The sequence below is a fragment of the Eumetopias jubatus genome, unplaced genomic scaffold, assembly GCF_037043125.1.
Source record: "Eumetopias jubatus isolate StellerSeaLion01/CBP00866 unplaced genomic scaffold, mEumJub1_p1.0 scaffold_13, whole genome shotgun sequence".
Classification (NCBI taxonomy): Eukaryota; Metazoa; Chordata; class Mammalia; order Carnivora; family Otariidae; genus Eumetopias; species Eumetopias jubatus.
Window position 1 is genome coordinate 50,182,845 of NW_028274819.1, and position 24,074 is coordinate 50,206,918.

The 24,074-nt window shown below is 39.5% G+C and overlaps 1 protein-coding gene across 1 annotated transcript in view; it reads right to left on the bottom strand.

The window, feature by feature from the left end:
* SYT9 (synaptotagmin 9) overlaps positions 1-24,074 on the bottom strand; it is a 184,314-nt gene that overhangs the window by 85,574 nt on the left and 74,666 nt on the right. The window contains exon 3 of the mRNA XM_088017500.1: positions 20,065-20,611. Coding sequence (XP_087873626.1) covers positions 20,065-20,611 — 547 coding nt within the window. The remainder of the gene's footprint in view (positions 1-20,064; positions 20,612-24,074) is intronic.

Below are 24,074 nucleotides of genomic sequence, written 5' to 3' on the forward strand. Positions count from 1 at the left end.
GTGCTGCCGAAGCGAGCACTCTCTGTCAAATAAATGAATAAAATCTTTAATAAATAAATAAATAAATAAGAAAAGTAATCTTTAGGGAAAGCCTGAAGAAATGGCAAACAAAAGTGGTGAATTTATGTGATAAATGTAAACAATGATCGACTATATGAGACATTAATTATAATGTCTAACTGAGGGTGTAAAAAAGCAAGGCAAGACAGAAGTACAACATTGGAAAATAATAACACATTACCCGGAATGGGGGTGACTGGAGCTGAGGGTTCCAAGATAAAAGTATAGTTTTGATTAACTTCTAGTTTATTAAATCAACCATGCATGTTACAATTTTCAGGAAATACTAAACAAATAGAAATGAGAGTATAGCTTATAAGTTAGTGGAAGGGAGAAAATGAAATAGGGAGAAAACTTAATTCAAAACAAAACAAAATAGGAAGAAAATATCAGGACTAAAATAAGCATAATATAAAAGGGTAGAAATAATCCCAAAATACTAATGTTCACAATGACATAGACTAGTCTTACTTTTTACAAGTCAATGATTTTCAGAATATATCTTTTTAAAAAATCCAGCTTTACCTTGCTTACAGTATTTATATTTACAATATAAAGATATAGGACATTTGCAAGTAAAAGAACAGGAAAAAATATGTAAGACAAAACTAACTGAAAGGAAGATTTTACAGTTCTATAAATACCAGAAAAGATACACTTGAAGGCAAAAAAACATTTCTTTAGATAACAAGAGACACCAAATAATGATAAAAGACTTAAATGGCCAGAAAAATATAACAAGTGCCAATATTATAAATACAAATACAAGATATATCTTGCATATATATATATATATGTAAGAACCAAAGACTGATAGAACTACAAAAAGAAACTGAAAATATACTATCATAGTAGATTTCTAAGCATGTTTTATCAATAACTGATATGTTAGAAAAAATATCAATCAAGATATGGATGTGAGTAATGCATAGTCTTTTCAAGTACATATAGTATATTTATAAAAACTGAGGTAAAAGAGAACATAAAGCAAATCTCAACACTATCAAATAATATGGAAAATATAGTCTGTATTATCTGATCACATTCTAATTGAGTTAGAGCAATAACACTTAAAAAAACTATTAAATGTGAAATTTTAAAAACATGCTTTGAAGTAAAATATATAAATCAAAAAGAAAAAAAAACCCATACTTGATATTAGAAGACACTTAGATCTGGATGATAATGACAATACTAAATATCAAAATTTGTGGACATCCAGTTAAAGCAGTACTTTGAAGGAAATTTATAGCCTTTAATGCGTAAAGTTTCAGTTCTGCAAGATACATCAGTTCTAGAGCTCTAGTATATGGCACTGCACCTGAAGCTAACAATATTGTACTGCATATTTAACATCTGCCAAGAGGGTAGATCTTATGCTGATATTCTTGCTACACCAAAATACTATTACCACTACTCAGAATAATAACAGAGAAGGTGGGAGGAAACTGTAGGAGGTGATAGATACGTCAATGGCCTTGGTGGTGGTAATGATTTCATGAATGTATGCTTATCCCCAAACCCATCGAGTTGCATACATTAAATATGCTCAGTTTTTTACGTGTCAATCATGCCTCAATAAAATGGGCTTAAAAAGACTGAAAGTTACTGACCTAAACATATAAGTAGAGAAATAAGAAATAACTGAATAAGCCTAAAGAATAAAAAAAATCATCACAGTCAAAAGAAGAAACAGAAGACAAAAATTAAATATAATCAATAAAACTAAACGTTGGTTCTTTGAAAAGACTAATAAAAATTAACAAACATCCAATGATACTGATGAAAGAAAAAGGGAATAGTTAATATTAGAAATGAGAAAAAGGACTTAGCAGAAAATAAAAAGATAAGATTATGAAGAGCTTCAAGTCAATGCATTTAAAACACAGAAAAATCTAAATCCCCAAATCTGACTTATGAAGAAATATACAATTTGTATAGTATGGTAACAAAGGAATGGAATCAAATTTCCCCAAAGTAAACACCAGACCCAGAAGGTTGTATGGGCCAATTCTACTAAACACTGAAGGAAAAGATTATTTCAATTGTACACAAAATCCTCAAGGGAATAGGAAGAGAGAGTGCTCCATCAACTCCATTTGATCATGAAACCAGTTAAAGAGAAAACAAGAAAATAAAATCAGAGGCTGATCTCACTTATGAATTTAGTTGCAAAAATCTTTAACAAAATATTAACCAATAACTGAATACACACACATATTTAGGTATATCTATATAGATGAAAAACAATACATCATGCGCAAATTGAACTTATAACAGAAATGTAAGTTTTTACCAAAACTAGGAAAAAAAAGCAATATACTTTATTACATTAAGAGATGAAAGGAGCAAAACATATGATCATCTAAATAAATTCATAAAAATCATCTGATAAAATTCAATATCCATTCAGGTTTTCAAAGTCTACAGCCAATGTCCTACTTAGTGTGAAAATTCAAAGCATTCCTTTAAAAAAAAAAAGATTTATTTTATGTATTTATTTTGGGGGGTAGGGCAGAGAGAGAGGGAGAGAGAGATAGAGGATCTTGAGCAGGTTCCACACTGAGCACGGAGCCCAAGCAGGGCTTGATCCCATGACCCTGAGATCATGACCTGAGCTGAAATCAAGAGTCAGATGCTTAACTCACTGAGCCACCCATGTACCCCTTAAACCATTCCCTTTAAGATAAGGAACAAGGCAAAGATTACTCTATGGGCCTTTGTACTGGGAGTCTAGCAAATGCAATAAAGCAAGCAAAAGGGATGGTATGGGGAGAAAAGTCAAAAGGAAAAGAAAAAACAAAACTGTCCTTGTTCATGCATGGAATAATTGTCAGTGTACAAAACTCAAAAGAATCTGTGGTGAATTTATTAGAGAGTGGAGCAATACCACGTGTTGGAGAGAGCACAGACTAAGATGGGCTCACACACTGCTGCTGGTCAAACCTCTTTGAGATATAATGTTCTTTGATCTAGCAACTACATTCCTAGGTATAGACCCTAACAGAAATTCTTGCACATATTTACCAGAAGACACGTACAAAAAGCACACATACAGCAGCACTTCCTAAAATAGAAAAAACTTAAATTAATTCAAATATCCATTGACAAGAGACTAGATAAGTAAGGATGGTACACCATACAATGGTATGCTAAAACACCCCTGCCCAAAATAAAAAAACAAAAAAGGACTACAGTATCTACATAAACATAAATGATTCAAAACAAAATACTGAAAACAGCAGTTTGCAGAAGAATACATACAATTTCTCCACATAAATTTCAAAAATAGGCAAAACTGAACAACATGTTCTTATGTGGTAAAGTTATTTTAAAAACAAGGAATGTATAGATATAAAATTCAGTTTATTGGGGCATCCAGGTGGCTCAGTCAGTTGAGTGTCTGACTCTTGATTTTGGCTCAGGTCGCGATCTTAGGGTCGTGGGATCGAGCCCCATGTTGGGCTCTGCACTCAGCAAGGAGTCTGCCTAAGATCCTCTCTCTTCCTCTGCCCCTCCCCTCCGCCTGCTCACTCTCTCTCTAAAAAAAAATAAATTAACAAAAAAAATTCAGTTTATCACTTATCTCTGGGGAAATTTGGGGGATGGAAGAAGGGCTGAGAGAGAGCTTCAAAGAAATAGACAATGTTCTCTTTCTTGAGCTAAATTCTGGATGGACTGATGTAGATTTTGTTATTAATATTAAATCATACATATACATTATATATACCCTTGTATGTGTCATATATTTCATGTAAAAAAGCAAATGCTTTGTCCTCTGCAAGGATAAAAGCCAAGTCTCTGTCAGAGACCTGCAGCTTTAGTAAGTGCTTCCTTCAGATGTTCTGCTCTACAGTTCTGCCACTTCTCACTACTTCTGAATAATCTCAACATCAAGGGGATGACATGTCTGAAGGCTCATGAATGGGAAAAATGACAGGGTGGGATTCAGTGGATTTTCATGAAGATTCAGCTCATGAGACCCCAGGGATGGCTGAGTCCACCCACATCCACATTATGAAAGGAACTTGGCTTCCGTGTCATCAGCTGGAAACCAGGGCTTTCTATGGGGTTTTTCAAATTGCTGTCCCCTTAGGATCAGTTGTCCAACCAGTCTTAGTATTTTCAGCACCAAATGCAGTGGTATACCGGAGCCAGCTTTTATCAACTGGCACCTGCTTGCAAGAGTCAATGTGAGCATCTTTTGCCAATTTCACCTTCAGTGATGTCAAACTGGTAGCTTGAAATCAGCCCTGCTAGGAGTATTTACACCATAGAAATAGACAAATGCTACAAATCAGGTCCCCTTCTTCTCTCTCCACCCCCACCAGCCAGATGTTACACATCTACCCCTGAATCTGACATAGCCATACAATCATATGACAGTAACTCAGGACTGATGGTGCAATGGAATGAAACAGGATTAAATTAATAAACTTCACGAGCAGAGACTGCCTGCCCCATTTGCATTCAACTGACTTCCCAGAATACTTATATTTCCTCCTGAATGGTTCCAGGTATCCACCTCTATCAGGTCTAAAAATGGCCTCAGGGACTTGGAAGACAGTACAGGAAAATTCCTAAATCAGCCACTGAAAAATATGGGACCCTGCAATGACTCACAAAGTCAAATTTTGATGAAAATGTAAAGTTTTAAAATTCTTAACATTAAAAGAAAGCCTATGCTATGGTAAACTGTACCCTTCCTTTTTCTGAACTGGGGTCCATACTGGCATGGAGGGAACCTCATGACTTCTGCTGTTACCATGTGAAAATTCCAGCATCTCCCCCAAATTAGAGTCTAGCTGAGATGATCATAGGTTTCCAGAAAAGGTTTCTGAATCGGTTTCTAAGAGTGCTATTGAAAGAGAGATTCCTGAATGCTCAATGCCTATTTGCCAGTGATGAGTGGGGTATACAAAAATGTCAAGCTTCAGGCATGACAACTAACATTCACCCAGACCACTAAATTCATGCTCTCTCAACTCTGACCTTCCCCCAGATGCTGTTTTCTCTTTTGTTGACTGATACATATCCCACAGAGATGGATCATACTATTATTGATTGATAAGGTTTTGGCTGAGAGGTTTAATTAAACTACTGTTTTTACACTCAATAATTGCCACTTTGTTCCTTCACAGGAAGGTGTGAGGATTAGTTTTTATTTGACTGCTAATGTTTATAAAACCCATAATCTCCTTGGAGAATTAAAGAACAAAATTTTTTAAAAATGAAAAGATTAATTTATGGGTATCGGCACTGCATAACACTCCCCAACCAAGTCAGTCCCTAGAGCCTCACCAAATTAGCTCCTCCTAAGGAGCTGCCTTTTATTCAGTAAGTTCATATTAATTATTTCACTTCCAGGCACCATTCTAGAGGCTGGGCACATGGTATGAACATGCCAGATATGGTCTGTGTGCTTACAAAACAGTCTAATGGGGAAGAAATGAAATTGAACAAATACGTACAAGAAGGTACAATGAGGAATGACAAAAGTACAGAAGGTCATGGAAACAAATACCGAAAAAAACCTACCCTCCTAGTCCAGGTCTCAGATACATGGTCTCTGAGAAAGTGGCATTTAAGCTGGGATCTAAGACCTTAGCAGGAGTTAGCTAGGTAAAGAGAAGTAAACCAGCATATATGTTAATTTTGAGACATCTTTTCATGAACTGACTGAATTGGCAGTTGAAAACCTTAGTCCCAATTCCTGTTTGGCCATTATTCAACTATGTGACTTTGGGTGAATCTCCTAAGGGCCCTCCACCTCAGTATTAGGCGCCAAATGAGAATTTCAGATTATAAAAACTCTAAGGCTCTTTCTGGCTATTCAATCACAAGGCAAACATAAGATACACATATTACTACTCAGTTAGTACAAGGAAAAACTGCTTTTTTGAACAAACTTGGAGCAATATATATAGCCCATGGTATTTCCACCAATAGGGGAGATGCTCACAGAAACTCCTCCAGGTAAAAATACTGGATTACAAAATCGTTTTTAATGCATCACAGAGCAAAAAAGCAAAAAAGAGCTTCTCCCTTGCATAAGCAGATGTTGGACTTCCTCTAGGTAAAGCAAGGAAAGAAAAGTCTCCCCTGCCAGTTTCTAACCATTAATACAAGCCTGCACTTACACATTTGGAGCCTATATTCATTCACCCTACCTCTCTGCTGCCCCCAAGCCCTCAAGCTCAAAATTTAGTTAAGAATGGTTCCATGTTGATTAACTCACAAATTATCTCTGAAGGAATGCACTTTAAACCCAGAGCTTGAAATTTTCCACTGACAAAATTCCAAGCCAGATTAGCTCACAATCACAAAACACTAAATACAAGGGGCAATAAGGCATGATGAGTTAGAGTCAATGGAAATACCAAGCAAAAAAAATCAGAGTTGCAAAATTGGAGTTAGGAGCAACAGAATATAAAAATGACTATTACAGAATGATAAAAGAAATAAAAAAGGGAATTGAAAGTATGTTGAAACAACAACAAAAAAAGAGACTATGAAAGATACTAGGCAAAGTAAATGGGTGAGAATTTTCCAGAACTGATAAAAAGAAACAATCTCATATTCAGGAATCCCAATAAAACTCAGCCAGGATAAATAAAAAGAAATCACCGCTTAGCAATGTTATACTTAAATTACAGAACACTAAAGAGGAAAGCAAGATATTGAAAGCAAGAAAAAAGAAAAGAAAAATTACGCACAAGGGAATAAATATTCTACGAAATGTCAACTTCTCAAAAGCAACTGGAGGTCAGAGGGCTATGGAATGATGGCTTTGTAATGCCAAAACCAAAACAACTGAGAGTTTTAAGCCCCCCACTTTTTATACCCAGAAAAACATTCTAAGAACAATAGCAAAGTAATGACATATTCAGAACTGTGGCTTTCGGTTGAAGGTTATTGCCAGCCCACAGATAACCTAAGGAGGGTACCTAGGGGAATAAATATGCCAACCTCACTCTCCTCCCTTGCTCACTTCCTAAACCTAAACAGAAGCCGGAGACTAAAAGAGCTCTGATCAGTTCAAAAAATAAATAAATAAACAAAACCCACCAAAGCCTCCAGGAGCACCAAGGAGGAGCAAAATGAAAATATCCAGAATAATCTCCCAACTAATTTTATAAATCAAGAATTACCTTGATTCCAACCCAGATAAGGACCATATGAGAAAGTAAATGACATGTACCACTCATCAGCACAGATAAAAAAAAAAAAAATCTAAACAACATATTAGCAATGTATAAAAAAGGTAATATGTCAAAGCCAGTTTGAATCATACTAGGAATATAAGATTGTTTCAAAATTAGAAAACTGACCAACGTGTTGAGTAAAATAGCAAATTAAAGCAGAGAAAAACTTCATAGGACCATAGCAAATTAAAGCAGAGAAAAACCTGGGGCACCTGGGTGGCTCAGTCAGTTGAGCATCCGACTCTTGATTTCGGCTCAGATCATGATCTCAGGGTCGTGGGATCGAGCCCCACGTTGGGCTCTACACTCACCACAAAGTCTGTCTGTCCCTTTCTCTCTGCTCCTCACCGACCCCCCACCTCCCCGCTCAAGCTCTCTATCTCTAAAGTAAATAAATAAAATTTTTTAAAAAAATAAACCAGAGAAAACCTCCCAGGATCATAGCATTTGACAAAACAAATGTTTATAATAAAAAGTCTTAGTCAACTAGGAATGGAGGAATACATTTTTTTTTCTTTGAAGGGGATGTATACTTAATATGATAAAGAAATCCACAACATATCTACAGCAAAATCATACTCCATGAAAATGTTAAAGGAGCCAAGAATGACTACTACCATAATTATTATTTGGTATTAAACTGAAAATCCTAGGCTGTGAACTAAATTAAAAAATAAATAAAGGCATACAGATTAGAAAAAAAACCAAACAGAACTATCACAATTCACATGTCTGATTATCTACAAAGAAAATTCAGAAGATTCTGCAATCAAATTATGAGAATTAATAAGAATTTTGCAAGATTGCCAAATTGAGGATAAATATGCAAAATTTAAACTGCATTACTATACAGCAGCAAAAGTTAGGAAATATAAGTTAGAAAAAATGCTACAGTCGACCCTTGAACAATGTGAAATTTAGGGGTGCTGGCTCCCCAAAACTTAACTATTAATAGCCTACTGTTGACTAGAAGCCTTATTGATAACATAGTCGATTAACACCTGTTTTATATATGTATTATGTACTGTATTCTTACAATAAAGTAAGCTAGAGAAAAGAAGATGTTATTAAGAAAATCATAAGGAAGAGAAAATACATTTACAGCCTTGTACTGTATTTATGGAAAAAGATGCATGTGTAAGCAGATCTGCATAGTTCAAACCTGTGTTATTCAAGGGTTAGCTGTAGCTGAAATAATGAAAAATATAGCACCTACCAATAATTCTAATAAGAGACATGCAAGATCCTCATGAAGAACATCACAACCCTTGAATGAAAGAATTTTAGTTTTTTGTGAATAGACTCAATATCACAAAACATGCAAAATTTCCCTAAATTAATCTACAGACTTCATACAAGTCCAAATAAATACCAGAATTATTAATTTGATAATTTGATTCTAAAATTTATGTGAAAGGTCAAGTATCAGCCAAGACTGAATGAAGAAAAAGCAAGTTTGATGACTGTTCTTTCAGATATTAAATCTTATCACAGAATGACCGTAATTTGCAAATTGTGCTATAGGTAGATACAGTCAAAAAGAACAAAAAAAAAAGGAAAAAGATTCCAGAAACAGACACTTCATATACTATATAGGACAGAGCATGCACTGCAGATTACTTGAAAAAATATGACAGAAAATTGGTTATCCATATGGAAAAACATGGATGTATCAGGTACTGAATGTCTGTGTCCCCTCCCCTCCCCTCCCAAACTCATATATTGAAGCCCTATTCCCCAACATGATGGTATTTGGAGGTGGGTCCTTTGGGAGGCAATTAAGTTTAGATGGAATCATGATGGTGGGGACTCCATGATGGGATTAGTGTCATTATAACAGAAAGGGGCTCCTGGATGCCTCAGTTGGTGGAGCATGCAACTCTTGATCTCAGAGTTGTAAGTTCGAGCACCACGTTGGGGGTAGAGATTGTTTAAAAATAAAATCTTAAAAAAAAGAAAAAAGACAAAGAGGCCAGAGCTCTCTCTCTCTCTCCATGTGAGGACACACTGAGAAGGTAGCTGTCTGCAAGGCAGGAAGGAGGCTCTCACAAGGAACTGAATCTGCCAACACCTTGATGTGGACTTTTCAGCCTCTGGAACTATGAGAAATAAATTCCTCTTGTTTCAGCCACCCAGGGTATGATATGGTGCTACGGCAGCCTGAGCTAATACAGGGTGCCTGTACTACATTGTACAAACAGTTTCATCCTGGGTGGATTAAAATCATAATTAGGAAAGTCAAAACTGGGGCGGAGCATGATGGCGGAGGAGTAGGAGACCTAAATTTCGTCTGGTCCCAGGAATTCAGCGGGACAGGGATCAAACCATTCTGAACACCTACGAACTCAACAGGACATCGAAGAAAAGAATAGCAACAACTCTCTGAACAGAAAAGCGACCACTTTCTGGAAGGTAGGACGTACAGAGAAGTGAATCCGAGGCGATATTCGGATGGATAGACGGCGGGGGAGGGGGCCTCCGTCCGCCGCTTCTGGCAAGTGATAGAGCTGCAGAGCACAAAATTGGAACTTTTAGAAGTCGGCTCCGCTGAGGGACATCGCTCCAGTGGCTAAGTGGGGGGTGGAACCCTCGCGGGACAGTGTGGTTTCAGGACCCTGGGGGTCACAAAAAGACCAGGGGTGCCTGAGTGCGGCAGAGCTCCCAGGTATCGGAGTGGGGAAGCCGGCTGCAGAGACAGAGCCGAGGAGCAAGCTCTCAGCTCGGGGTTGCCATAAACTGTGATCGGTGACAGTCGGGCCACTGCTCCTCCAGCAGGGACCCAAAAAACGGCAGATCCGGGGAGGAGCGGAGCGGGAGCGCACCGCAGGGATCTGCTGGGTTTGGAGACTCCACACCAAGTCAGGTGCCAGAGATAGAAATGCTTGGTCACGGGCCAGGGGAGCACCGAGTGTGGCCAGAGACCAGGGAGAGGGGAATGACTGACTGCTTTTCTCTGGGGGCGCACTGAGGAGTGGAGCCCCAAGTTCTTGGCTCCTCCAGGGCAGAGATTGGGAGGCCACCATTTTCACTCTCGTCCTCCAAACAGAACAGAAAGCTTGCAGGGAACAAAAGCTCCTGAGACCAAACCCGAGCAGAGTACTTAGCCCGGACCAGGCAAGGGAAGGGCAATTCTGCCTCCAGCAAAGACATTTGGGAACCAGGGCAACAGGCCCCTCCCCCAGAAGATTAGCACGAACAGCCAGCCAAGACCAAGTTTACGGATCAATGAGAACAGCAGAGCTCCAGCACTAGGGGAATACTGCACATAGAATTCATGGCCTTTTTCCCATGATTCTTTAGTCTTAAAAGTTAATTTTTTTTTAATTTTTCTTTTTCCCTTTTTCAAACAACATCTTATCAATCCCTTTTTTAAAAATATCTTTTTTATTTTTCATTTTTAGAGTCATATTCTATCCCTTCATAGTAGTTAACCTTATTTTTGGTATATATATATATATATATATATATATAGTTCTCTCTTTATAATTTTGGGATACAGTTTCTTTTAACAGAACAAAATATACCCTAAATCTCTAGTGAATGGCTTTGTTCTAGTCTCCTGTCTGATCACATTCTCTCCCTTTTATTTATTTATTTATTTTTAAAATCCTCTTCTTTCTTTTTTCAACCAACTTATCAATTCCTTTTATAAAAATCTTTTATAATTTTCATCTTTACAGTCATATTTCCTTCCTTCATCGTATTTACCCTTATTTTTGTACATATATAAGTTTTTCCTTCCTTAAAATTTTGGGAGGCACTCTCTTCTAACAGACCAAAAATGCCTAAAATCTAGTGTGTGGCACTGATCGATGCACCAGCCTGATCATATTTGATCATATTCTGTTTTTTTTACTTTGTTTATTATCATTTTCTTTCTTTTTTTTCTTTTTTGTTTCATTCCCTTTCTTTTACCCCGGTTTCAGGTCTCTTCTGATTTGTTTAGTGTATATTTTTCTGGGGTCGCTGTTACCCTGTTAGCATTTTATTCTCTCATTCATCTATTCTCCTCTGGACAAAATGACAAGACGAAAAAAATCACCTCAAAAAAAAGAACAAGAGGCAGTACCGACTGCCAGGGACCTATAAATACGGACATTAGTAAGATGTCGGACCTAGAGTTCAGAATCATGATTTTAAAGATACTAGCTAGGCTTGAAAAAAGCATGGACGATATTAGAGAAACCCTTTGTGGAGAAATAAAAGAACTAAAATCTAACCAAGTCGAAATCAAAAAGGATATTAATGAGGTGCAATAAAAAATGGAGGCTCTAACTGCTAGGATAAATGAGGCAGAAGAGAGAATTAGTGATATAGAAGACCAAATGATGGAAAATAAAGAAGCTGAGAAAAAGAGAGATAAACAACTACTGGATCACGAGGGCAGAATTCAAGAGATAAGTGATACCATAAGACAAACCATTAGAATAATTGGGATCCCAGAAGAAGAAGAAAGGGAGAGAGGGGTGGAAGGTATATTGGAGCAAATTATACCAGAGAACTTCCCTAATTTGGGGAAGAAAACAGGCATTAAAATCCAGGAGGCACAGAAAACCCCCCTCAAAATCAATAAAAATAGGTCAACACCCCGACATCTAATAGTAACAATTACAAGTCTCAGAGACAAAGAGAAAATCCTGAAAGCAGCTCGGGACAAGAGATATGTAACCTACAATGGTAGAAACATTAGACTGACAACAGACCTATCCACAGAGACCTGGCAGGCCAGAAAGGACTGGCATGATATATTTAGAGCACTAAATGAGAAAAATATGCAGCCAAGAATACTATATCCAGCTAGGGTGTCATTGAAAATTGAAGGAGAGATAAAAAACTTCCAAGACAAATAAAACTAAAGGAATTTGCAAACATGAAACCAGCCCTCCAAGAAATATTGAAAGGGGTCCTCTAAGCAAAGAGACAGCCTAAGGTAACATAGACCAGAAAGGAACACAGACAATACACAGTAACAGTCACCTTACAGGCAATACAATGGCACTAAATTCATATCTTTCAATAGTTACCCTGAATGTAAATGGGCTAAATGCCCCAATCAAAAGATGCAAGGTATCAGATTGGATAAAAAAACAAGACCTATCGATATGCTGTCTGCAAGAGACTCATTCTAGACCAAAGACACCCCCAGATTGAAAGTGAGGGGGCGGAAAACCATTTACCATGCTAATGGACACCAAAAGAAAGCTGGGGTGGCATTCCTTATATCAGACAAATTAGATTTTAAAACAAAGACTGTAATAAGAGATGAGGAAGGACACTATATCCTACTTAAAGGGTTTATCCAACAAGAAGATCTAAGAATTGTAAATATCTATGCCCCTACCATGGGAGCAGCCAATTATATAAGGCAATTAATAACAAAAGCGAAGAAACACATTGACAACAATACAATAATAGTGGGGGACTTTAACACCCCCCTCACTGAAATGGACAGATCATCTAAGCAAAAGATCAACAAGGAAATAAAGACTTTGAGCAACACACTGGACCAAATCGACTTCACAGATATGTTCAAAATATTCCATCACAAAGCAACAGAATACACATTCTTCTCTAGTGCCCATGGAACATTCTCCAGAATACATCACATCCTAGGTCACAAATCAGGTCTCAACCGGTACCAAAAGATTGGGATCATTCCCTGCATATTTTCAGACCACAATGCTTTGAAACTAGAACTCAATCACAAGAGGAAAGTCAGAAAGAACTCAAATACATGGAGGCTAAAAAGAATCCTACTAAAGAAGGAATGGGTCAACCAGGAAATTAAAGAAGAATTAAAAAATTTCATGGAAACCAATGAAATTGAAAACACAACTGTTCAAAATCTTTGGGATACAGCAAAGGCAGTCCTAAGAGGAAAGTATATAGCAATACAAGCCTTTCTCAAGAAACAAGAAAGGTCTCAAATACACAACCTAACCCTACACCTAAAGGAGCTGGAGAAAGAACAGCAAATAAAGCCTAAACCCAGCAGGAGAAGAGAAATAATCAAGATCAGAGCAGAAATCAATGAAATAGAAACCAAAAGAACACTAGAACAGATCAACGAAACTAGGAGCTGGTTCTTTGAAAGAATTAACAAGATTGGTAAACCCCTGGCCAGACTTATCAAAAAGAAAAGAGAAATGACCCAAATCAACAAAATCATGAAAGAAAGAGGAGAGATCACAACCAACACCAAAGAAATACAAACAATTATAAGAACATATTATGAGTAACTCTATGCCAGCAAATTAGATAATCTGGAAGAAATGGATGCATTCCTAGAGATGTATAAACTACCAAAACTAAACCAGGAAGAAATAGAAAACCTGAACAGGCCTATAACCACTAAGGAAATTGAAGCAGTCATCAAAAATCTCCCAATAAACAAAAGCCCAGGGCCAGGTGGCTTCCCAGGGGAATTCTACCAAACATTTAAAGAAGAATTAATACCTATCCTTCTGAAACTGTTCCAAAAAATAGAAATGGAAGGAAAACTTCCAAACACACTTGAGGCCACCATTACCTTGATCTCAAAACCAGACAAAGACCCCATCAAAAAGGAGAATTACAATATCCTTGATGAACGTGGATGCAAAAATTATCACAAAATACTAGCCAGTAGGATCCAACAGTACATTAAAAGGATTATTCACCACGACCAAGTGGGATTTATCCCTGGGCTGCAAGGTTGGTTCAACATCTGCAAATCAATCAATGTGATACAATCCATTAATAAAAGAAAGAACAAGAACCATATGATCCTCTCAATAGATGCAGAAAAAGCATTTGACAAAGTACAGCATCCTTTCTTGACCAAAACTCTTCAGGTATAGGGATAGAGGGTACATTCCTCAATATCATAAAAGCCATCTATGAAAACTCCACAGCAAATATCATTCTCAATGGGGAAAAACTGAGAGCTTTCCCCCTGAGGTCAGGAACACGGCAGGGATGTCCACTATCACCACTGCTGTTCAACATAGTATTAGAAGTCCTAGCCACAGCAATCAGACAACAAAAAGAAATCAAAGGCATCCAAATAGGCAAAGAAGAAGTCAAACTCTCACTCTTTGCAGATGATATGATACTGTATGTGGAAAACCCAAAAGACTCCACCCCAAAACTGCTAGAACTCATCCAGGAATTCAGTAAAGTGGCAGGATATAAAATCAATGCACAGAAATCAGTGGCATTCCTATACACCAACAACAAGACAGAAGAAAGAGAAATTAAGGAGTCGATCCCATTTACAATTGCACCCAAAACCATAAGATACCTAGGAATAAACTGAACCGAAGAGGCAAAGGATCTGTACTCAGAAAACTATAAAATACTCATGAAAGAAATTGAGGAAGACACAAAGAAATGGAAAAACGTTCCATGCTCATGGGTTGGAAGAACAAATACTGTGAAGATGTCAATGCTACCTAGAGCAATCTACACATTCAATGCAATCCCTCTCAAAATACCATCAACTTTTTTCAAAGAATAAATAATCCTAAAATTTGTATGCAACCAGAAAAGACCCCGAATAGCCAGAGGAATGTTGATAAAGAAAAGCAAAGCTGGTAGCATCACAATTCCGGACTTCAAGCTCTAATACAAAGCTGTAATCATCAAGACAGTATGGTACTGGCACAAAAACAGACACATAGATCAATGGAACAGAACAGAGAGCCCAGAAATGGACCCACAACTCTATGGTCAACTCATCTTCGACAAAGCAGGAAAGAATGTCCAAGGGAAAAAAGTCTCTTCAACAAACGGTGTTGGGAAAATTGGATGTCACATGCAGAAGAATGAAACTGGACCATTTCCTTACAGCACACACAAAAAGAGACTCAAAATGGTTGAAAGACCTCAATGTGAGACAGGAGTCCATCAAAATCCTAAAGGAGAACACAGGCAGCAACCTCTTCGACCTCAGCCACAGCAACTTCTTCCTAGAAACATCGCCAAGGGCAAGGGAAGCAAGGGCAAAAATGAACTATTGGGATTTCATCAAAATAAAAAGCTTTTGCACAGCAAAAGAAACAGTCGACAAAAGCAAAAGACAACTGACAGAATGGGAGAAGATATTTGCAAATGACATATCAGATAAAGGGCTAGTATCCAAAATCTGTAAGAACTTATTAAACTCAACACCCAAAGAACAAATAATCCAATCAAGAAATGGGCAGAAGACATGAACAGACATTTTTGCAAAGAAGACATCCAAATGGCCAACAGACACATGAAAAAGTGCTCAACATTGCTCGGCATCAGGAAATCCAAATCAAAACCTCAATGAGATACCACCTCATACCAGTCAGAATCGTTAAAATTAACAAGTCAGGAAACAACAGATGTTGGCGGGGATGCGGAGAAAGGGGAACCCTCCTACACTGTTGGTGGGAATGCAAGCTGGTGCAGCCACTCTGGAAAATAGTATGGAGGTTCCTCAAAAAGTTGAAAATAGAGCTACCCTGTGACCCAGCAATTGCACTCCTGGGTATTTACCCCAAAGATACAAATGTAGGGATCCATAGGGGTACATGCACCCTGATGTTTATAGCAGCAATGTCCACAATAGCCAAAGTGTGGAAAGAGCCAAGATGTCCATCGACAGGTGAATGGATAAAGAAGATGTGGTTTATATATATAGAATGGAATATTATGCAGCCATCAAAAGGAATGAGATCTTGCCATTTGCAATGATGTGGATGGAACTGGAGGGTATTATGCTGAGCGAAATAAGTCAATCAGAGAAAGACATGTATCATACGCTCTTGATATGAGGAATTCTTAATCCCAGGACACAAACTGAGGGTTGCTGGAGTGGTGGGGGGTGGGAGGCATGGGGTGGCTCAGTGATAGACACTGGGGAGGGTATGTGCTATGGTGAGCGCTATGAATTGTGTAAGACTGTTGAATCACAGACCAGTACCTCTGAAACAAATGACATATTATATGTTAAAAAAAAAAAAAAGAAGATAGCAGGAAGGGGAAAACGAAGGGGAAAACGAAGGGGGGAGAATCAGAGGGGGAGACAAACCATGAGAGACGATGGACTCTGAGAAACAAACTGAGGGTTCTAGAGGGGAGGGGGTGGGAGGATGGGTTAGCCTGGTGATGGGTATTAAAGAGGGCACATGCTGCAGGGAGCACTGGGTGTTACACGCAAACAATGAATCATGGAACACTACATCAAAAACTAATGATGTAATGTATGGTGATTATCATAACATAAAAAAAAGAGTAAGTCAAAAACTCAAATTAAAAATGTGCAAAGATGAGAAAAAAAAAGGAAAGTCAAAACTTTAAAACTTCTAAAGGAAAATATAGGAGAAATATCTTTATGACATAGGGTAAGGAAGGATTTCTTAAAGACACAAAAGCGCTAAGTTGTGAAGTAAAACACTGTTATGTTTTACTACATTAAACACAAGAACCTCTATTAATCAAAAATGTATCATCAAGTGAGGACAAAGACAGTCATAAATTGAGAGATGATGTTTGTTAATACACATCGCCAACAAAGGATTTGCATCCAGCCTATACAAAGAACATATGTGAATCAATAAGGAATAGAAAACAAGAGGAAAAAGTGCTGAACCAGCATTGTGCAAGTAAGGAAATATGGATGACCAATAAGCATACCCGAAGATGGTCAACCTTCACAACCAAGGAAATACAAATTACTTACCATGTCACAGGCATGTACATGCACACATATTAAACAGTGTGGCAATTTTAAGAGTTGGTGAGAATGTGGAGCATGAGGAACTGTCCTACCTCACCAGTGGGAGGATCAATCTGGACAATCACTGTGGAAAGGAAGTCTGTGAGGCCTAGAAAAGTTGAACATGTGTGCATCGTACCCGTATCAGGGATATACCCTAGAGGAATTATTGCATATGTGAACTAGGAGATGTGCACAAACATGTTCTCTAGAGTATTATTCAGAATTGTTAAAAACAAATAACCACCTAAATATCATCAATATAAGAAAGGCAATTCATCATCTATAACGCAACGGAATATTATACAGCAATGAAAATAGATGAAGAGATCCATTGATTTCTTTTGTTAAATGTTATAATCAAAGTAGGCTGAAAAAAAGAAGTCAAAGAAGAGCTGTGAAAAGCAGAAGCAGACAAAACTAAACAATATATTGTCTTACAAATATGTCACAATATAAATAAAATTCAGGATAGTGTTTTTCCACTTGGCAGGAAGGGACTGAGAGGGAATGGGAGGAGGGAAGACAACCCAAGGGTCAGCAAAAGTACTGGTTCTGTTCTATTCTTCAGATGAACAGTGGGTTCATGCCTGTTCATTTAATTATTCCCTCATTAATCTATATGTGTACTCTATATACACACTATATTATAAAGATTTATTTATTTACTTTAGAGAGAGAGAGAGTATGAGTGAGAGGGGCAAAGAAAAAGGGAGAGAGAATCCAAAGCAGACTCTGCATTGAGCACGAAGCCTGAAGCAGGACTCGATCTCACATTCCTGAGACCACGACCTGAGCTGAAACCAAGAGTCAGATGCTTAACGCACTATGCTACCCAGGAGCCCCATACATGCTATATTACAAAACCAGAAACTTGGCAAGCCTCAGACCTTCATGCTCAGTCTCTACACAAAGTCACAATCAAAACAGCCTCAAATAATAATTTTGAAAATGGAATTTTAAAAACTACATGGCAGTACACCTGAAACTAATGTAATACTGTATGTCAACTATACTTTAATAAAAAACAACTATATGGCAGATTATGAAATAATCTGTAATTCCATTCTCAAAACCTCTCCTGCTGGTCATCCAAAGGCCTAGATCAATGCTCGGGATATTTGTTATTGGCCTGAGGAAAGAGCTGAGAGTTTTGAAGCCTCTAGCCATATCAGTTTTCCTCCTTCATAAACAATTTTACAGTCTCCTCAACTCGGTGGAAATCCAGGATTCTCCAACAATAGACACAGGCACTCTTACTCCCTGGGGAGTGCTAAAATGGCAGTGATCTGAGGGCCAGGAGGTCTCTGCAGGCTGCCATTCTATACTCTCATCCCATGAGAAACTGTTCTAGATGTTTCCACCAGGGACCAGCCTTATCCAGATTTTTATCAGCTCCTGCGTACTCAGTGTTGCTCTGCCCATGAAGTCTCTAGAAGTCCACTCACAGCAGGATCTCTGTGGAGCTTTCTGATAATCATTCCAGCTACTTTGTGGAATCCGTTTGTTAAAAAATATAAACGGGTATCACCCCAGATTGTGTGACCAACCCCTGCCAAGGAGCATCCCTGTGGGCCAGCAGTATCTCCACTCACTCCCCGGGGGACTCGGTAAATGCTCCAATAAAAGAGTTCCTTCTTGACCCCTTCGTATCTTAGTGTAAGCAGCCTGTCCATTTTGCTACCTCCTGATTTTGGCAATTGGGATTTGGGATATAGTCTTTACTTCCCCCAGCATCCATTTTTGGATTTACAGATATCAACCTTTTCAAGATTGAAGAGATCTGTTCCTTCTCCAATCTCCCAAATCAGCTTAGTTTCATCAACTGCTGTTCCCGCACCTTCTCCAGTTCTTTCTTTCCTTTCCTCATCGTTATGATACAGGCCAGCCAAACTCCATGCTACACTTTGCTTATGGGAATAGCAGGACACACCTGGCACCGGTATCTCGTGGCACATGAAGAGAAGGTGCCTCTTGGAACACCCAAAGTGCTGGTGAGTCCCCAGTTCACAAAGGTGGCCAAGAGTGAGAAAGTACTAGTGTGGGGATTTGGTCATGGGGCAGAGATTTTGTGTGTTCTCTTCCTGAACAGAATGAGAGCCTTTCCCTTGAGGGACTCCAAACTCAAGCTGGGTCATCATTTGAGCTGAGGAAGGATTATGGTGCTTGGTGCCTTTGGATGCCAAGGCAGAGAATGAAAATTATGCTGGCCTCAGAAGGGCTTGTATTCTAGGAGACGTGTGAGCAGAGCTGCCTGCAGGAATCTGGACGGAGGAAAGAAACAAGTGGCTTTAAAGTATCAGCATTACCTAAGAGAGTCCATTTTCCTTCTCTTTCAGGAGTACCAGTACACATCTGCAGGACGGGGCAAAGGACGGAAATGGAGAAATAATATCACCACTGCAATCTCATTTAAAATGTAAACATGTGCACTGGTGTCACTACATAGCACTTCCGCCCTCTCTCCTGAGCTCTAAATTGGATGTGACCTTCCATAGATTAGCGCTGCCAATATCTGCAGATCTTTTCAAACTGGACTCCTTGTCACTTTGATTCTTTGCTTAAAAATGTGGTGCCAACTCTTCGCAACCATTCTCACTTCTGGGATTAAAGAGGAAGAGCTGATCATGGGAAATGCAGCTGAGCTGACCTGGGGACATGGTCAAGGACTTAATGCTCTCAGAGAGTCCGGCAATGGTCTCGTAGCTGCAGATTACAGTTAATAGGATGCCAGGATCCATTTAGCACAAATAACCTAAGAAAGCTCTACAGAAAATGTGGTAAGGAGGGCAGATAATATCTCCTGCCAATTAGGGAAGAGCTAAGAATTAGAAAGCAGAAAAGAGAGAATGTTATGCTTTCATATTGTTTTCATAAATAATTCTGGGAACTTTTAAAGTGAATATTGTTAAAGACCTGTTTCTGGGAAGATACAAGAAGGTTCTGAAACAAAAGCTATCCGGACACTGACGTGAATTTTATACTTCGTCCCTGCAATAAAATAAGGTGTAAGTAATCTGTTTACATGTGGACTGAGAAGCCGCCCCCAGAATGGAGAAATGCTGGACTTACGTTGGTGACATACTCGATATCCTTCCAAAGGATGCACTCCCTGGGGAAATCAGCCAAGTCTAAGAAGTGATCCACCACCACTTGGCCAATTAGGTCATGGCGAGAGAACCTGTCAAAGTCATACACAGAGAAGTGAAGCTTCCGGGCCGCAAGGTCATTGTAGGGTACTGGAAACAAAAACACTTCATCAAACACAGGGTTCAGGGTCTTTCTGTGAACTTTAGTCTGGTGTTTGGTTTTCCGATCAGGAAGCAAATAGATCTTGACATAAGGATCTGAAGTCCCAGAAAAGTCCTTGGCAGGCAAATTGACAGCTTTGTGAATCTTCACTATGAGCTGCTCTAAGTCACAGTCATATTTTAAAATGAAATTCAGTTTCCCACAGGCTTTGCTATTACCCCTTGTCCCATCATCAGTATCCAGTGACCGCTGCTTATATAACTCTGGTTTAATTCGACCAATTCCAGTCAACTGTTCCTGTTTTTGAAGCTGCTGGATATTGAAGTCCGGGTTTGACAGGTTGAGTTGTCTTCGGATTGAATTATGCCTTGAGTGAAGAGCAAGAGAGAACAAAGTTACAACCTCATTGGCCATGGGTCTTTCAGAAACTTGTGCCCAGGATGTAGGTACTGTTAAAAGCTTAGATCTGTGGGCTATTGTTTTTTTTTTTTTGGCCTAAATTCAAAATGCTCATCAATGTGAGTAAGCTGCTCTCCAAGGCTTGAAGCTCAAAACTGAGACCATCAGGAAATGAACCTACAACACGTGACCTTGGAGCTTTAAAGGTTTAATGCACTTTCAAAACTAATACGCCATTAAAGAAGCTTTTTCAGCTGGCAGAAGGTAAAGGTTTGTACAAACTGCTTTAAAAATAAAATTGTTCACCTTTACATATAATGTCATCCTGAAATTGAAACAGTTAGCTACGTGTTGTCTTAGGGAGAATGCATCTGTCTCTAAATCACATAGAATTTCCTGTCACCGGCTTATAACTTTATTAATAAGTAAGAACTTGCTGGTTCAAATCAAAGCATTTCATCATAAGAACACAGCTTTTGCTCTCATGAGAATGTGTGTGACAGGATGCGTCTGCTTCCAGTGGACTGCTGGCTCTGACGTGCAAATGGCGGCTCCATGACAGTGTTTCCGTCATACCATGTGATCAGGGGGAAGGGCTTTATTTCTGTGATAAACACTAAGAGTATAAAAATTAAAGGTAAGCTGCTATAAATGTGTACAGGGATTCAGAGAAGGTTGAATACTGATATTTGCAAATTAAATATTTGCTGGCAGAATCTACTCTTCACCCTATAAGCTTATTGGTTTGGGTTAGTGGTTTCCCTGGAATTCTCTTTGAAACCTGCCTTATCTGTGTGAGTCCTCATGAACTGAGAGAAGTAGTCATTACATGCAAGGTTGTTTTTAATGTTATTTGTGTTTGTTTTCAGCCCAGAGTTCAGAGTCATTGTATTGTATTTTCTGTTATCTCTCAAGAACCCTAATTAAAGTAGCTGCTCTCCACCAGTAGGTGAAAGGGAACAACCAGGCTGTCTCTGAGGGGGTTGATAAATAGCTGGAGAGGCAGAGTAAACATTTGACTTTGTCTTCTTTTCCTTTCTTGAGACTACTTTATGAAACAAAGGTGTCAAATAGGATTAACAGACCCCCCCCAAACATGTCTGCAATTATTCTCCCTTGTGATATAGATGCTGTGATATTGAACAATCCTCTTCATCCTCAAATACGTTCCTGGCCACTCATCACCCACCCGGTACAACAGGAACACCACCACAGAGCTGTCAGGTGCACCTGTCACAGCCAACACAGCCCACCGCAAGCGGATACACCCAGGGCACACGCATTCCCATTTGTGCAAAAACCGTGCAGTCTCAAAGTCTCTGTTGTCAGATTTTAATTTCTTACAAAGAAATCCACCATCGTTAAGTCGTCTCTGCATTTTATGACTTTTCGGGAAGGGGCGGAGAGAGCAGGGGATGCTGTTAAACACCTCAAACCCGCTCCCTGTGTTAGTACAGCTCTGCCATTCGCTTGTCCAGACACTGACCCTTTGCCGTGCTGGAACAGAGCTCCAGTCTCACTCTCCTGGGGTCCCTGGGCAGAAGGGATTGGCAGGGAGCAGCCAGCATCCAGGCCTATGCAGAGGCCATAAGGGGCTGCGATCTGTTCTGGCCTCTGCTATTGATTTTTCCCTCCAGGCTAGATTCAAACAAGGGCCATGCCTGGGTCTAGTGTCAATTCCTGCCTACAATAGGCCATTCCGGAACTGTTTAGTGATGCTGTTTAAATAGTAAAAGTGCTTCCTCAAGGCCACAAGACGCACTTTCTTTGGACCAATGTCTGATGGAACACCTGTCCTATGTCTGCACTAGACCCAGAGCCTGCCACTCGGCTACCACTTCTCTCCCAAGGTGGTTGCCGAGTGGACTCTGTGTGTAACAACTTACCTTTGGGTTTTCTGAATACTGGCTTTAGACTCCTCACAGCAATATTTTGTCTTAACCCTATCTGTAGGACTAGGCCTGCCATGTAAATTTAAATTTAAATTTAAAACACATGAATCTGCCTGCTTGCAATGGAACATATTCCATTTCACTTGTACATCTTCTTAGAGAGGAAATCTGAACAGAAATAAGTCCCATGTATTCTGCTCCTCCTAACCACAACGGCTTGCCAGGGGACCAAGGGAGCCGACTGGGCAGGGCATCACGAAGAGATCTTACTTCAAAGACCAAAACAAGACCCTAACTGCATAGGAGGCCTCCATTCAAAATTCCAGTAGAGCTGAAGATTCTTTTTAAAAATCAAGCACGGATAGGAACACTATTATCCACCGAAATGTTTTCCATCACTAGTTTCCTTCCCAACACTTCTGCCTCCATTCAGAATCCCACTTACTATTTGGAAAAAAGTTGAATCCCACTCTAAGGCGGTGGCTTAAAGCAGACAGCCGACTGTAACAGGCCCTAACAGTTCTCGCTCCCTGGGGTCTCTTTCAATCACTTTCAATTTCCTTTCAGGAGCAAATCATGGATTACTGGAGTTGGGGGGTGGGTGAGCAGACTAGAGGAGCTCAGAGCAGTCAGGGAGCCAAGGTAATTCGCGACCTCCCTACCTAACCTCTGCAGCTCTCCGGGCTGAGACATGAGCAAGAAGGGCTGCCCCCAGGCTGAGAAGAAGACAAAGGAGAGGAAATGGAAAATCAATACCCCATCGCTCTCATAGGCTGCTCACATGGAGGTGGGAAGGAAAAGCAAGTCCGAAGCAAGAGAGAAGATAGGTATGGAACAGAATGTTTTGATCTGGCTCCTGCCAGCCCAGGCGAGATAGTTCTAAAATGGTCCATGGAGGTGGCCCTTGACTCCAGTAAACTAGAGGCCCCCAGGGCAAAGGTCTGGAATTTTAAGGTCACAGAGTGAGCGTGACAAGGAGGGATCTGTGTCTGAAGCAGGCAGTCCTCTGAGCAGGTCTGGGGAGTCCTGAATTTGGTGTTCTCGGGACTTAATGTGGGCAATGAAAGGAAGGAGAAGGAATAGTTTCCGAAGACTGGGGGCGGAAAGAAAGCCGAGAGATGGGGTCCTCTGACGCTGTCTTAGAGAAGCCAGACACTGGGGTTGAGATCCTCAGCTTTACCCACCTCCCATCCTCCCTCAGTGCAGGCGGAGGACATTTTCCTCTTGTGGAGCTGAGCTGAAAGACTGGATGTGGCTGGCCCAGATCTGAGTTGGAAGATTGGTGGTTGCCTAATTTCAAAGATGATTAACAAAAATCTGTAAAGCAGATTTCCCACAACAAATTCAAAAACACTTTAATGCCTGAAAGGAATCTGAGCCTTGCCGAGTCGCAGCCTCAGGTCAGCAGAGGCAGGAGCCCAGGTGCAAAAAGCTTTTCCTCCTCTCCTTTCCTCAAATTTGAATTAACCAGTTCCAGGGTCCCACTTCGAGTCCCCAAAGTCTTGGTCCCTGAACCATGACCCAAAAAGCCAACTACTT